This window comes from Suricata suricatta, chromosome 8 (assembly GCF_006229205.1).
Source record: "Suricata suricatta isolate VVHF042 chromosome 8, meerkat_22Aug2017_6uvM2_HiC, whole genome shotgun sequence".
In the NCBI taxonomy this organism is placed as follows: Eukaryota; Metazoa; Chordata; class Mammalia; order Carnivora; family Herpestidae; genus Suricata; species Suricata suricatta.
The window spans coordinates 16,067,539-16,081,274 of record NC_043707.1 but is presented as its reverse complement, the minus strand read 5'-3'; the positions used below and the strand labels follow the sequence as shown (position 1 = coordinate 16,081,274).

General features: G+C 54.3%; 1 protein-coding gene and 1 non-coding gene across 6 annotated transcripts in view; both read right to left on the bottom strand.

Moving 5' to 3' along the window:
- POLR3E (RNA polymerase III subunit E) overlaps window positions 1-13,222 on the bottom strand; it is a 31,522-nt gene extending 18,300 nt beyond the window's left edge. The window contains exons 1-8 of one of the 5 annotated variants that reach the window (XM_029947722.1): window positions 13,097-13,222; window positions 10,600-10,666; window positions 9,233-9,569; window positions 6,816-6,888; window positions 5,459-5,509; window positions 3,057-3,134; window positions 2,256-2,371; window positions 1,801-1,883 (exon numbers count right to left, since the gene is read on the bottom strand). In XM_029947722.1, the coding sequence (XP_029803582.1) occupies window positions 1,801-1,883; window positions 2,256-2,371; window positions 3,057-3,134; window positions 5,459-5,509; window positions 6,816-6,851 (364 nt within the window). In that variant the 5' untranslated portion in view covers window positions 6,852-6,888; window positions 9,233-9,569; window positions 10,600-10,666; window positions 13,097-13,222. The other 4 variants (XM_029947726.1, XM_029947721.1, XM_029947724.1 and 1 more) reach the window with 4 other exon arrangements.
- A 202-nt stretch (window positions 13,223-13,424) lies between these two features.
- Window positions 13,425-13,506, bottom strand: TRNAL-AAG. Its single transcript has one exon. It is a non-coding gene; the product is annotated as a tRNA-Leu (tRNA).
- Between the last annotated feature and the right edge of the window lie 230 nt (window positions 13,507-13,736).

Genomic DNA, 13,736 nt, shown 5'->3' with positions numbered 1-13,736 from the left:
TCATAGGTTCGAGCTCCATGTCAGGCTCTGTACTAACAGTTTAGACCCTGGAGTCTGTTTTGGATTCTGTCTGTCCTTCTCTCTCTGCCCCGCCCTCACTCACACTCTCTCTCCCTCTTAAAAATAAACATTAAAAAAAAAAAAAAAAAAAAGAACTATGTCCTTGAGGGGTGCCTGGGTGGCTCAGTTCAGTTGGTTAGGTGTCCAACTTTCAGCTCCGGTCATGATCTCACAGTCATGAGATCAAGCCCTGCGTCAAGCTCTGCGTTGAGCACGGAGCACGATTCTCTCTCTCAGGGCTCCTCGGGGCACCTGGGTGGTTCAGGTGGTGAAGCGTCTGACACTGGCTCAGGTCATGACCTCATGGTATGAGCCTTGCACTGGTGGTGCAGAGCCCGCTTGGGATCCTTACTTTCTCCTCTCTCTCTCTCTCTGCCCTTCCCCCACTCATGCTTTCTCTCTTTCAAAATAAACGTTAATAAACAAACAAGATTCTCTGTCTGACCCTCTCTGGCTTACGTACATGCCACTCTCTCCATTAAAAACAAAAAACAAAAAAAAAAACTATGTTCTTGAGACACAGGTTCAAAAAAGAAAAACAGGGGCATCTGGGTGGCTCAGTCAGTTAAGTGTCTGGCTTCAGTTCAGGTCATGATCTACGGTTTGGGGGTTCAAGCCCCACATCGGGCTCTGTGCTGACAGCCAGCTCAGAGCCTGGATCCTGCTTCAGATTCTGTGTCTCTCTCCCTCTCTCTCTGACCCTCCCCTGCTCATACTGTCTCTGTTTCTCAAAAATAAATAAAAAACATTTTAAAAAAATCAAAAAAGAAAAACATAGTTGATACTACTTTTGAGTCTATTCTAGTTTGTCTCCTAAGTGTTCAAGTTAGTTTTACCTATTGCTTTATAAACTCTAAATACTTACAGTCCCTTGTACTTTCTAATGGCTTTATGAAACTATAATTCACAATGGCATACAAAATCCACCCACTTAAAGCATACAATTCAGCATACTTCCTCTGTGCCTGGAGTTGTACAACCAACAGCACGATCGCTCTAAGAACACCCTCATCGCCCCAGGAGACCCCGAGCCCAGCACCGGTCACAACGCATTCCACGGGCAACCGCTCTCTGCCTTGTCTCTACGATGTGCCTCCTCTGGACACTTCATGTGAAGGGACTCAGACGTGTGGCCCTTTGTGACTGGCTTCTCTCGCTCAGCAGCATGTTTCCGAGGCCCGAGCATGTAGGGGATGTGGCAGGCCGCCCCCGCCTTCCCACGCCAGGGAACGGTCCACGGCGCGGCGCAGCACACGGTCACCTGCCGCCACCGACGGACTCGTGGACTGCTTCTACATTTTCACTATGACAAATAATGCTGCTACGAACATCCACGGACACGTTTTTCTGTGGATGGACGCTGCATTTCTCTTGGACGGATGCTATCTAGGAGTAAAATTGCTCATGCACAAGTACCTTATATTTAAAACCAAATTCTGGCACCTATCTCAAAAGTCACGCCGTGTGCACGTCTGTGCCCCGGGAGGACAGTGACCGTGGACACCCCATCCCTGTCAGGTCAGGCAGCGTCAAGAGCCAGAAGTCCTCAGCAGTGGCCGATTCCAGCTCCCACAATCTGTCATTTCTACATGCTGCCTGGCCCCTGCGGGTGCCCAGCTTTCGGGGAGCAGCAAGCTGGGTCCCTGGCTAGGGACAGTCTGCCCCGTCCCCGCCCCTCCCTGCTCCTCTCCCACCCCAGAGCCCTCGAGGGGCACGGAGCCAGACGCCCAGCGCAGGTACCTTGCCTGTAGAGCGCGGCAGCGTAACGGGCCGTGTTGCTGGTGCTCTGGGAGGAGCAGAATGTCTGCTTGTCCATCAGCTTCCTGGGAGCGGAGGGAGAATGGATGTCAGGGAGAAGGAAGCTCTAGACCCAGGGCATGGCGGACACAGTCCCTCTACTCCAGACACCTTCTGAAATCCAACACCCAGGGACAGGGACCCAGGCCCCAACCCAGCACGGCGGAGCCTGAGCAGGGAAGCTCAGGATGAGGTTTGTGGCCAAGGGTGGGTACGAGCCTCCGCTCCCCTCTCCACAGGGCAGACCTCTGGCACGGGGCAGGGTTGCTCCAGGCCCAAGCATGGGACGCTGGTAGGGAGCCCAGCACAGGGGCACAAGGACTTAGGCGACCCACCGGCTTTCGGAAGGCTCGGAGAGGGGCAGACCCAAGCTTGGAGAGCAGGCCCACGGAACTCACGAGGAGTAAGTGCTGCTCTCGTCTGCGCAGGCGCCGTCCACGTTGAGGGCGATCTGCTCCCCTTTGCTGCGGCAATAGTTGGGGTTCAGGGTGTCGATGGCCATCTCAAGCTCTACCTGTAGGCCCCAAGCACCCCCACCAGGGATGAGGAACACAAGGACACCCCCAGCCTGGCCACGGCCCCCTCTGGACCCCAGTCCCTGCCTATCCCAGCCCTGGCCAGAAGCAAGCCCCCAGGCTTCAGTCTCCATTGAAGGCCACAAACCCAAATTCTGACAGAAAGGCCAGAGTGTTTTTTAGGGGGGTGGGGGCCATGTAGTTTTGTTTGCACTCCCCATTCTACTCTCCAAAATCACAATTGGGTGCCAACATTTTAAAAAAATCAAGAGATTTTTCTCATGAAAATTCTCATTTCCAATTTCTCTTTAAAAATCTAGGGGTGTGGGCTGCAGTCACCTGCCGGACAGGGCACCCCAGCCCTTCAAGGCCCTGGATTATCTCCCTTGTCAGGCCTGCTGCACGCTGGACCCTGCCGTATCCTGTGAACATGAGCACCCCCATGCCCAGTCCCGAACTCCTCTTGTCACTCCCTGGCCCCTCTGGAGCTGCCCACCCCCTTTCCTCCTGGAGACTCCTTCCTCGCCTTTCTGGGCACTGCAAGCAATTGGTTCTTCTCTCAACCCTCCAATCTTCCTTGTCTGGGCTTCTAGTCCCCAGAGGGCCCATGTGCTCTCTTCTACCAGCCCCCACCCATGTCACCCCTCCCCTCTCCTCCTCCACCTCCCTCAGAGGGCAGCCCACCTTCTGCTGCTTGGGCTTGATCTTGGCCGAGAGGTGTGGAATGTCATCATAGGTCATCGAGGCTGGACGCACAGGGTACTGGGGAGCGGAAGGGAGCCGTTAGTCCATGCTGCCCAGCCCAGCCCAGCGCTGGGCTCAAAGACTCCAGCCAAGATGCAACGCCAAGCAGAGACCAGAAGCCCCCGCTGGTCCCCTTCACACTGGCTGCACCCAGCTTCCTCCCAAAGGGCCGTTTTCGGATGTCTCTGATGACCTCCGAGGGACAAGCCTAAGCACCAGGAGCCCAAACAGGCCCCGGCACACAGTGCCCTGCAGGTTCTGGTAACGCACAGGACACTGCCGTGGAGGCAAGAGTAAGGATCCGCGGTCTAGCTGCGGCAAAGGAAAGGAGACCATGGGAAGCACAGAGGAAGACCTGACAGGTGACACGCTGTGGGCTGCTCAAGAGGGCATTTGCTACCCCATTCCCTCTCTGCCACCATTAACTTTTCTGCAATAAAAAGCTGCTGCTGACCAGCTCAGAAAGCCCCTTCTGGGCCTTGGTGTCCCCATGTGTGAAGTTATTTTATGACACACTTTACTATACTGCTCTCAAGTCACTTCTCTGCACACACTGGAGTCACCTTCCGACATCCATCCTCACAGCGCAGCTTTCCTTTCCTTTCTCCTGCACCAAACGGATGCTACAGGGGAGTGGGTGAGTCACGGTTTGGAGCGCCCTCATGCCGGGACCAGACCACCTCTGGAAGGGGCTTGCTGCGGCAGCGGGGGAGGGGGGTGGTTTAGCCAGTGTGTAAAGTGAACCCTCTGTGTGGGGGCCATTGCAGATCTGCTATGTTCAGGCCCAAGGAAATGGTTATTTCTTAAAAGTTCCCTCAAATATTAACACACTGACTCCTCCCTAACTCCTTACGGAGTTAGGGCTGCAGTAGGATGAACGGCTTGCAGCCTGGCTGGTCTGGACTGAGCTCCTGAAAAAGGCCCGGGCTGGGACAGGCTCCCCAACAACAGCCTGGGAGGTCCCTGGTCAGCCAAGGTCCAGGGCTGCCCTCTAATCTCCTGATCTCAGCTGGATGGGTGATGGTGAATGGCACAGGTTCTAGAATCAGGCCTCGGTTCTGCTCCCAACTCTGCCTCTGGCACTTGTGTCCTCGGGTCAGCTCTTCACCTCACAGAATCTCCTCACTTCATAGGGCTGCTGGAAGCAGGGAAGGAGGCCGACAGGGTGGACACTGGCCCAGGGCCTGGCACACCGTGAACACATATGGGGTCACTGTCACCACTGCCAGTTCTCCCCATCACTTTGCAGCCAGTCAAGGAAACTGGTTCAGAAGGCCTGAAGGACAGGCCCCCAGCCATGCAGCCTATAAAGGCAGACCGGGGGGGGGGGGGGCGGCAGGGGGAGAAGGATACTCAGTCTCTTCCCAGCTCATGTTTAGAGCGCTACCACTGCCACCCAGCCCTCGGCCCCCTGCGAGTTACTAGTGTCCCTGTGCCTTACCTTCTCACAGGCAACAGGAGACAAAATAGTTAAAACAATACTTATTGTTGGAAATATAAACGGGTACAAGCAGTCTGTCTATTCCTCTAAACATTAAACAGAGTATCTGATGGACCCAGCAATTCCGCTCCTAGGGACATGCCCAGGAGAAATGAAAATACCTGTCCACATAAAAACCTGTGCAGGGACATTCACAGCAGCACCCAAACCCCCATCAGTGCATGAGTAAACAAAATGCGGTATATGCATCCACACAATGGAGTCATATTCAGCCATAAAAACGAACGAGGTACTGAAACATGCTATAACATGGGTAAACCTTGAGAACATTATGCTAAGTAAAGAAGCCCATAGGACACGATTCCACATGTATGAAATGTCCAGACCAGGGAAATCCAGAGAGAAAACAGGTTAGCGGTTGCCTAGGGATGCAGGTAGGAAGGGAGACAGGGCACAAAACTGTCCTAAAATAGACTGTGGTGCTGAGCCTCGTTATGGGTAGTGTTCGGGGCACTTTACTATGGATTCACCCCAAAACCAATGGGGACCCTACAGAGCAGGGAGTGTTACTGCCACCATTTTGCAAATGAGGAAACGGAGGCACAGAGAGCTTAAGGACCTGGCCTGAGGGCTCACAGCTAGGTCATGATAGAGCTGGGCCTCAAGGCAGCTGCCCGGCTCCAGAGCCCAAGCTTTAACCCCTACACTGTTCTGCCTCTCACAGCCTTCGTTTTCTCATCTGCAAAATGAGAGATTAACCTGCCTGCCCACAAAAGCCAAGAAAACCACCGTATCGCAGACTCTGAGCCCAGGACCCCCGGGGAGGCTGAGGTTCCCCGGGCCCCTCACCTGCCAACCCCAATCCTCGAGGCTTCCCTTTGCCCTCAGGTCCCATCATTACCTGAAACAGATAGAGCTTCTCCGCCAGACTTTTGGCCAAGTACACGTCGATCTGGGAACAAGGGAAGAAGACTTGAGCAGGAGACAGAACCAGCGCCTGGCTCGCCCCCCCACTCCTCAGCTCTCAGGAAGGGGTAGTGGCTCTGAGAGGCAGTTGCGGGGAGGGGGGAACAGCTCAGCTATTGCTAGAAACAGAGGGAACGAAGCCTCCAGCCTCCCTCCCTCCAGCTCCCGGGGAGACTGGGACAAGAGTTGCTGGCGCCCTCCCAGGGCCACTGTAACCCAGTAAAGAGGTACCTTTCCCAGGGCCGCTCAGATCAGGATGCATCCTAGAACTAGGTTAAATGCTTTTCTGATGACGCTGGAGCAGAGAGCTTACCCACTTGGCTGCACTTCCCATGCCCTCTGCCAGCTACCCTGGACGACCCGACGCCCCTCTTAGGGTGGTCCGCAAGCCCCTCTGAGAACGAGAACGATCTGGCCAAACTTTCTTTCTTCTCAACAATGACCACCCCCGCCCCACCGCGCAGCGGTTTACCTCCCTGCTTCCCGGCTCTTCGTATGAACCATGTTCTCTCCCACCACCAGGCCCAAAGGAGGAGTGAAGGGCATCAGCGCAGGGGAGGCCTGTGTGAAGGGCATTCTAGGTGGAGGGAACAGCATGTGCAAAGGCCCGCCTGGAGGGACTAGGATGTGTCCTGATCTGGGCCACCTCTGGAACCTACCTCCCCACCACCTGCATCTTGGGACTCCTTCCTTGTCAGTCTTGCCCACAGAGCTTAGGTTTCCTGAGGACAAGACACTGCCTCGCTCACTGCTGTCACAGCCCACGGCACACGGTGGGTCCAGTGAACAACTGGTCAATGACTTCTTGGTGGGCCCAGGAAGGGAGGATTGTCACACCCATTCACACATTCAACAAATATTAGCCACTGCGTATCTACGTGACAGGCACTGAACTTGGCTTTGCAGATACCACGGAGAAAGAACAGAAGCCCTCCCTTGTGGAGCCTACATTCTAATGGAAGGAGATTACGTCCAGGGGATAGTGAGCATTGTGACCGAGCACAAGGCTCGGCCAAGGTCAGAGGTCTGGGGGGCCAGGGAGGGCATACAGGAGAACACCACACAACAGGGGGTGCGGGTGGGAGGGGGCCAGGGAATTCTCTTTGACAAGGAGATGCTGGATCTGAGACCGGGAGGAAGTGAAGGGTTCAGCCAGGCTGGTATCTGGAGGAAGAGGGAATGGCCTGGTTTAGGGGTCCCTGGGATGCCAACAGAGGCCAGGCCGGCCTGAGGATGGACGGAAGGGACACTGCTCCCTGTTGGCCCCAGCAGAGGTGGGGAGCAGCAGTTACCTCCTGTACGACTGGGTCATCCTCTTCATTGGCCATACTAGGGGGGGCCAGCCGCACGATCCTCAGACTCAATCTGCAAGGGAGAGCAAGAGGCCCGAAATGTCAGTCGGTCATTCAGCCAACACTCGGGGTGCCCATGCTGCCACAGGCTCTGCTCAGGAGGGAAGAGCCTGAGACACAGAAACTGACCCTCTTTCAACACCTTTCCCGGAGTCAACAATGGACGGCCGACACCACTACACCCAGGGTGCAGAAGGCTGGACCCAAGGCAGCCCATGTTGTCTGCACCCACAGGGAAGAACAAATGACTGCTTTTATGGGTTTTTTGACCACTCTGAAAGTAGAGTTCACTGCCAGGCTGGAAGATGGAGGTTGGCTGGTCCACAGCCATGATGAAAACACTCGAGCACTAACTGGGGGCCACCATGAAGCATTAAGGACAAGTCTGATGTCCAACAGGAAGAACAGGCAGTCCCAAGGCTTTCCAGGGTGACTCTGACTCTGAGATTTGACTTTCAAGTGAACTTTAAGCCTAAGCCCGTGTGAGATGATGCTCTTGTTTTGTGTCTGTGGCACAAAAGGACCCTCTTCATGTGCTTTAATATATTCAACACAACCACCCTGCGAGATGGCTTGACTGTCCCCATTTTCTTTTCTTCTTAAATTTTTTTTTACTGTTAATTTATTTTTGAGAGGGAGGAGAGGCAGAGAGAGGAAGACAGAGAATCCAAAGCAGGCTCCAGGCTCTGAGTTGTCAGCACAGGGCCCGACGTAGGGCTCCAACCCACGAACCGTGAGATCATGACCTGAGCCGAAGTCGGACGCTTAACCGACTGAGCCACACAGGCGCCTGACTGTCCCCATTTTCTAATGGGAAACTGGAACTCGGGGATGCTCTGCGTGTTATCAGCCAGGCCACAGAACAGGAGGATCCACTGGACTTCAAGGCCGGGCCATCTGACTCCAGGTAACAACTACAGGTAGAGGAGCTCACTCAGAGGAAGGGCAGGGCCTTCTTGCCAGGGGAAGGCGGGGGTGGGCATTTGGGCTGTGACCTGAGGGATTCCAGGTGGCCAGAATGGCCTTGAGCAGCTGGAAAATAAAAGCCACAGGTCTCCACAGCAGAGAGGGAGTAATTCCGAGCTGACGCTTCATATTCTCCCGTGGGTACCTTCAGAATCCCAGGAGCCCCCAGCCCCCCAGTTTTGGTTAAGACCATCACCATTTTTGTCTTATCTATTTAACTAAGCCAGTCAATATTTAAAAGGGCATCGGGGCACCTGGGTGGCTCAGGTGGTTAAGTGTCTGACTCTTGATTCCGGCTCAGGTCACGATCTCACACTCACACGCTCACTCGCTCTCTCTGTCTCAAAATAAACTTAGAAGGGCACACCTTCACCAGGAGTGGGCTGAGCTGTACCACTGAAATCACCTCATGCATTCCAGACACATGTTCTCATCCCTGAGGCCTCTGTTCCCATAACCCCACACCAGCAACTGCTGTCAGCTCTACCTTTCAGGTAGGTCTGGGCCCCACGCACCCCCGCTACCTCTCCAGTCCAGCCAGCTCCACTGTCTGCCCGCACGACAGCAATGGCCTAAATAAATGGTCTTCCCGCCCCACCTGAAACCCTATGACCTTTGCCCACCTCTGCAGCCAGCGCCAGTGAGCCTTCTGGAAGTCGCACCAGAGCCTGTCACGCCTCTGCCTTCAAAGGCCTCCTGTCCCACTCAGAACAGAAGCTCAAGTCTTTATGACCCACCCGACGACACGGCCACCACCCCTCTCCTCTCGGACCTGGCCCACCGAGCCTCCCTCCCTCCCTTCCCCCAACCTCGGACGCTGGGAATAGCTCTACCCTGGGAGGCTCGTGGCTCCCTCCCTCACTTCTACCAGCTTTTGCTCGAATGTCACCTCATCACTGAGACCTTCCCTGTCCACCCTATCCAAAGTCACAACATCCTCCTCCAACTCCTGTCCCTGTTCTGATGCACACATCGCCACGTGACAGTCTATAGCTCTGTACTTATTATCTGTCCCCACCCTCACCGCCACTAAGCCGTAAGTTACACACAGGCAGAGACTTTGCTCTATTCTGTTCCTTGCTGTACCCCCTATGGCCCACAGCAGGCACTCCACACATACCTGCTTTCTGAACAAACAAACCACAGGAAGGCTATTTAACAGGGAGCTACCACAGATTTCTGAGTGGAGGAAGACTCGAAGGGGGCAAGAAGGCAGGCCGAAGGGAAGCTGGCTACCCCAACAGTTCTGGCTTGAAGACTAGATGAAAACCAGAAGCCCCAAACCAACAGTTTTAGGTGCCCGCTTCTGCCCAGAGATGGGGCGATGGGTGGCAGAGCCCAAACACCCATCTGCACCGGCCACCAAGAGCCACCGACGTGTGTCCAAGTACCTTGCTCCTCTGCAGCTGGCTCCGTGGACAACGGAGACTGGGGACCTCCACCTGAGTCAGGGAGCAGGTCACGTGTCCGAGGAGTCGGCTGGGAGGTTCCCAGACGCAATCATTCCTGAGAAACCGGCTCTCTGGGCTGTTGCTGGGCTCCTAGCTGTGCTCTGCTGGCCTCTCCCTTACTCCCTGGGGAGCTCAGGGAGGCTGAGGGACCTGGAGCTGGCGCTCCTCCCCGCCGCAGGGCAGTGACCCGGGTGACTGACACAGGGTTCTCACCTCCTTTCAGCCTCCCAGCCAACATCATCCAACTCAGTGGCTTTCCAAGTTTTCAGCCTAAAACCTACAGTAAGAAACCCATTTCACATATATGACCCAGAGCACACACCCGATGATGTAACTAAAGCAAGGCTTCACACACCCCTAACTGTCCCTACTGTATGCGATGTGGTGGTGTTGTCTACCTTCGCTCATTAAAATTAAACATGCTGTTATACCCCTCTAAGGTGATTCTACATCCCCCTAATAAGGCTTTGTTGTTGTTGTGTTGTTAAATCATCTCTATGCCCAACATGGGGCTTGAACTCACCACGTAGAGATCAAAAGCCGCATGCTCTACAGACTGAGCCAGCCAGGCGCCACTTACTAACAAATCTTTATCCACAATTTTAAAAGTACCCTTTTGGGGGTATGTGGCTGGCTCAACTGGTTAAGCATCCCACTCTTGGTTTCAGCTCAGGGCATGATCTCACAGTTCGCGGGTTCAAGCCCCACATCAAGCTCCACACTGACCCTTAGAGCCTGCACGGATTCTCATTCCCTCTCTCTCTGCCCCTCCCCAGCTTGTGTTTCTTTCTCTCTCTCTCTCTCTCAGTAAACTTAAAAGGGGAGAGAGAAGAAAGCACCCCTTCAACAAGTTCCCCTGAGGTCCCTCTTTTCTACCTCCAACTCTCCCAGAAACAGCCAGAGTTGTCCCTGCAGAAAAATAAATCCCGTCATTCTCCTGCTCAAAACCCTTCAGTGGCTACACAGAATAAAATCCAAATTCCCTCCCATGGCCCCAAGGCCCTATATGATCTTGCCCTTGGCTTTCTCTCACTAGCTACATGGTGAGGTAGCCACTTGCTGGGCCTCCAAGAGGCTAGGCCCCAACCTGTCTCAGGACCTTTGCACACCACCGATTTTTCTCAGATGTTTTCAAAGCTGGCTCTTCTTCATTAGATTTCACCCCCACGCACACCCCCTTCCAGGAGGAGAAAGGTTCCTTGACCACCCATCCTAAAGAGCTCCTCCCCCAACTGGTTCCCAGTCACTACCACCTCTCCACTTTATTTCTTCATGGTTCTTAACACAGTATGGAACTTCCTAGTTACCTGTGTACGCGCTGTCTGCCTTCTGCACTAGACGGAACCTCCACGGGGGTCTCAGCACTTCGGTTACCTTGGCCGTAAAGTGAGGATTATACTTACTTCATCGAGTTGTTATAAGGATTCTTATCTTTTTTCAAATGCTTATTTATTTTGAAAGAGTGAGAAAAAGAGATGGAGGGAGAGAGGGAGGGAGAGGGGGAGAGAGGGAGGGAGAGGGGGAGAGAGAGAGAGAAGGAGATGGAGAGGAAGGAAGGGAGGGGGAGAGAGAGGAGGGAGGGAGGAAAGGAGGGAGAGAATCCCAAGCAGGTCAGCAGACCCCCACCCTCAGGGCAGACCTCGAGGCGGGGCTGATCCTACCAACCATAAGATCATGACCCGAGCAGAAATCACGAGTTGGATGTTTAACCAAACAAGCCAACCAGCTACCCCAGGATTATTGTCTCTTTTTAAAATTCGTGCTGATATAAAAAAATAATAATAAAATAAAATAAAATAAAACTCATGCTATTCTCCCAATGACTGGAACAGTGCCTGGCATGAAGTAGACACTCAATACAGTACAAATTAAATGAGTACGTGAAATCAGGCAGTTACAGACCCTTAACTCAGTAAGCCTAACTCAGCCCCAACCAGAGACTGGTGGCTCCACGGCTTCTCACGGATCCTGGAGAGCGGACAGAGGCCGTGGCCCAGGCAGAAGCAGGCCTTCCAGCCACAGGTCAAGCTTCCGAACCAACCAACTGCAGTGACTACCAATGACTACCTTGGCCTGAACTGGGCACCCTGTGGCCATAATGGTATTCTGAGAGTGGCTCCATGGCCTTGAGCACACAAAATTTCCAACAGGGAGCTGCCAACAAATGGAAAGGGGACAAAGACAGCAGCTGGAGCTCTGGGAAAACCTGAAGGCCACACCTGGGTGCAGGCCCACGTGCCTAGGCATGTAACCTGTCGGCCAATCATAATTGCAGAGCCAAGTCCAAAGACTCTAGGGCTACTGGAGAGAGAGGACAAAATACAATGCAGTTAAGAGGAAAGCGTCCCAAGGAAAAAGTCTCAAGGCCTGGATGCTAACTGCCTGCATGCCTCCTGGACAAGGCATCCCCTCTCTCTGGGTCACTTCAGTTTCTACTTCGGTTAAAGAGCATTAAGAAAAAGAACTAATTAACCCTTAACCGAGCACCAGACCCTTCTCTAAGGGCTTCACAGATGTTCTCATCTTCTCAATAGTCCTTTAAGTCAAGATACATCATTCCCAATTAAGAAATGAGGAAGCCAAGATTCAGAGGGTAAGTAATCTGCCCAAGGTCACAGTGCTGGAGGAAAGCAGGGCCGGAGCAGAAACCTGGGTCCGGCAGATGTCAATGATCCCTTTCTTAACCACTGTGCTGCACACCTTATGAGTAAAAGGCAGTATGGTATAGTGGGTAAGAGCCTGGGCTCTAAGCGCAGAACCCCACCGGTTCAAATCCCACCTCAACTACTTCCCACTCGTGGCTCACCTGGGATTGCTTAATCTTGGAAAGTCTCGCTATTTTCATCCCTAAAATGGGGATAATAAAAGTAGCGACCCTCCCCAGGACTACAGTTCAGATTAAACAAGGTAATAAATGTAACCTGAACAGAACTTTGTTATTACTCGGCAACACGTTTTCTTCCAATGTAGGAGAATATAACGCCGCCACATATCAAACGCAGCCAGCGGGGCCTTCTCGCGTCTTACCCTATTTTAACCCTCATCAACAGCCCCGCGACGTAGGAAATTTTATTATCCCCATTTCACAGACGAAGAAATGTGGCGATGGCTAAGACATCCTCTGTCACCCAACGATTCTAAAGCTAACAGAACTGAACGACCTTGTTTATGTACGGGTTTACTTGACACGCTTGCCGACACCTCCCCCGACCAAATGGTCGGGGCCGTATCCGCCGCACGTTGCTGGCTCTGTTAACGCGGAACGGTGGCCTGAACAGATGAATGAAGAACGCCGGGCCTGGCCCGGCGGAGGCTGATCCGGTTCAGCTGCGAGGAAGGGGCGCGGACAGCTTGGCTACCCTCCCCCTGCCGAGCGGGGCGGGCCGCCGGCCCCGGGCCACACTGTCCAATGGGTTTCGCCTCCCTCACGGGTGGTCAGGCCCCTTTCTCACGACAACAACGCAGCCATCGGCACGAGCAGCCGAGCCGGTGGGACACCGGCTGCCTTCGGACAGGTGCTCCCATAGGATGCCCGCCTGGGCCGGGCGGGGCAAGGTGGCTAGACCCTGAGTCACCGCCGACAGCCTCGGCCGCGGCATCCTCGACTCCCGGGCAGGGCCGAGGTCTGAGTCCACGGCCCGCCCGGATGAAGAGAGGTCGGCCGTCCATCCTTCCTGAGAGGCCACGAGCCCCTGAGCTCGACGCGGCGCGGGCCTCCCGGCCTACTCGGCAGCCCAGCCCAGGCCCACCTCGCGAGTGCGACCCGGCTCAAGCCCGGGCGTGCGCTGCCTGTTCGGCACTCACCTCTGCGCGGGGGCCGCGCGCGTGCGGCGGCAACGGCCCAGGTACCCGCGGGCTGCAGAGGCGGCGGCGGCCCGGCTCTTCTCTTAGGCGGCGGCCATGTTGCTGGTGGAGAAACTCCAGCGGACACGTGGGGGGAGCGGGGCCGGGCCTCGCGCTTCCTTTTACCCACAATGCCCCGCCCCGGCGCGCGTGACCCCACCCCCTCCGCCCCTCCATTCAAGTAGGTCGTCTGCCGGATCTGGCAGCAGGGGGTGCTGATGAGCTGACAAAAACAGCAAGAACAGAGCTCGGCAAGATGGCATAGAGACAAGAAAAGGAAAAGCAACCCTGGCAGCGGTGGGATTCGAACCCACGCCCCCGAAGAGACTGGAGCCTTAATCCAGCGCCTTAGACCGCTCGGCCACGCTACCCAGTTGTGATAAGTCTCTTCCGAGAACTACTTAATACTTTTACAAGCAAATTTTACTGTCATGTTCTGTATCTTAACTGATTCTGGTAGACCTATTTGAAACATGTCGCGCATTTAAAAGAAAATATTTGCTCCAATATTTAGACCTAGATTTGTTTCAAATAGATTTTAGAATAAAAAGCAGTTTAAGAATCCGTGTTCTGAGTCGGCTGCTTAACCCGGTGACCTCAG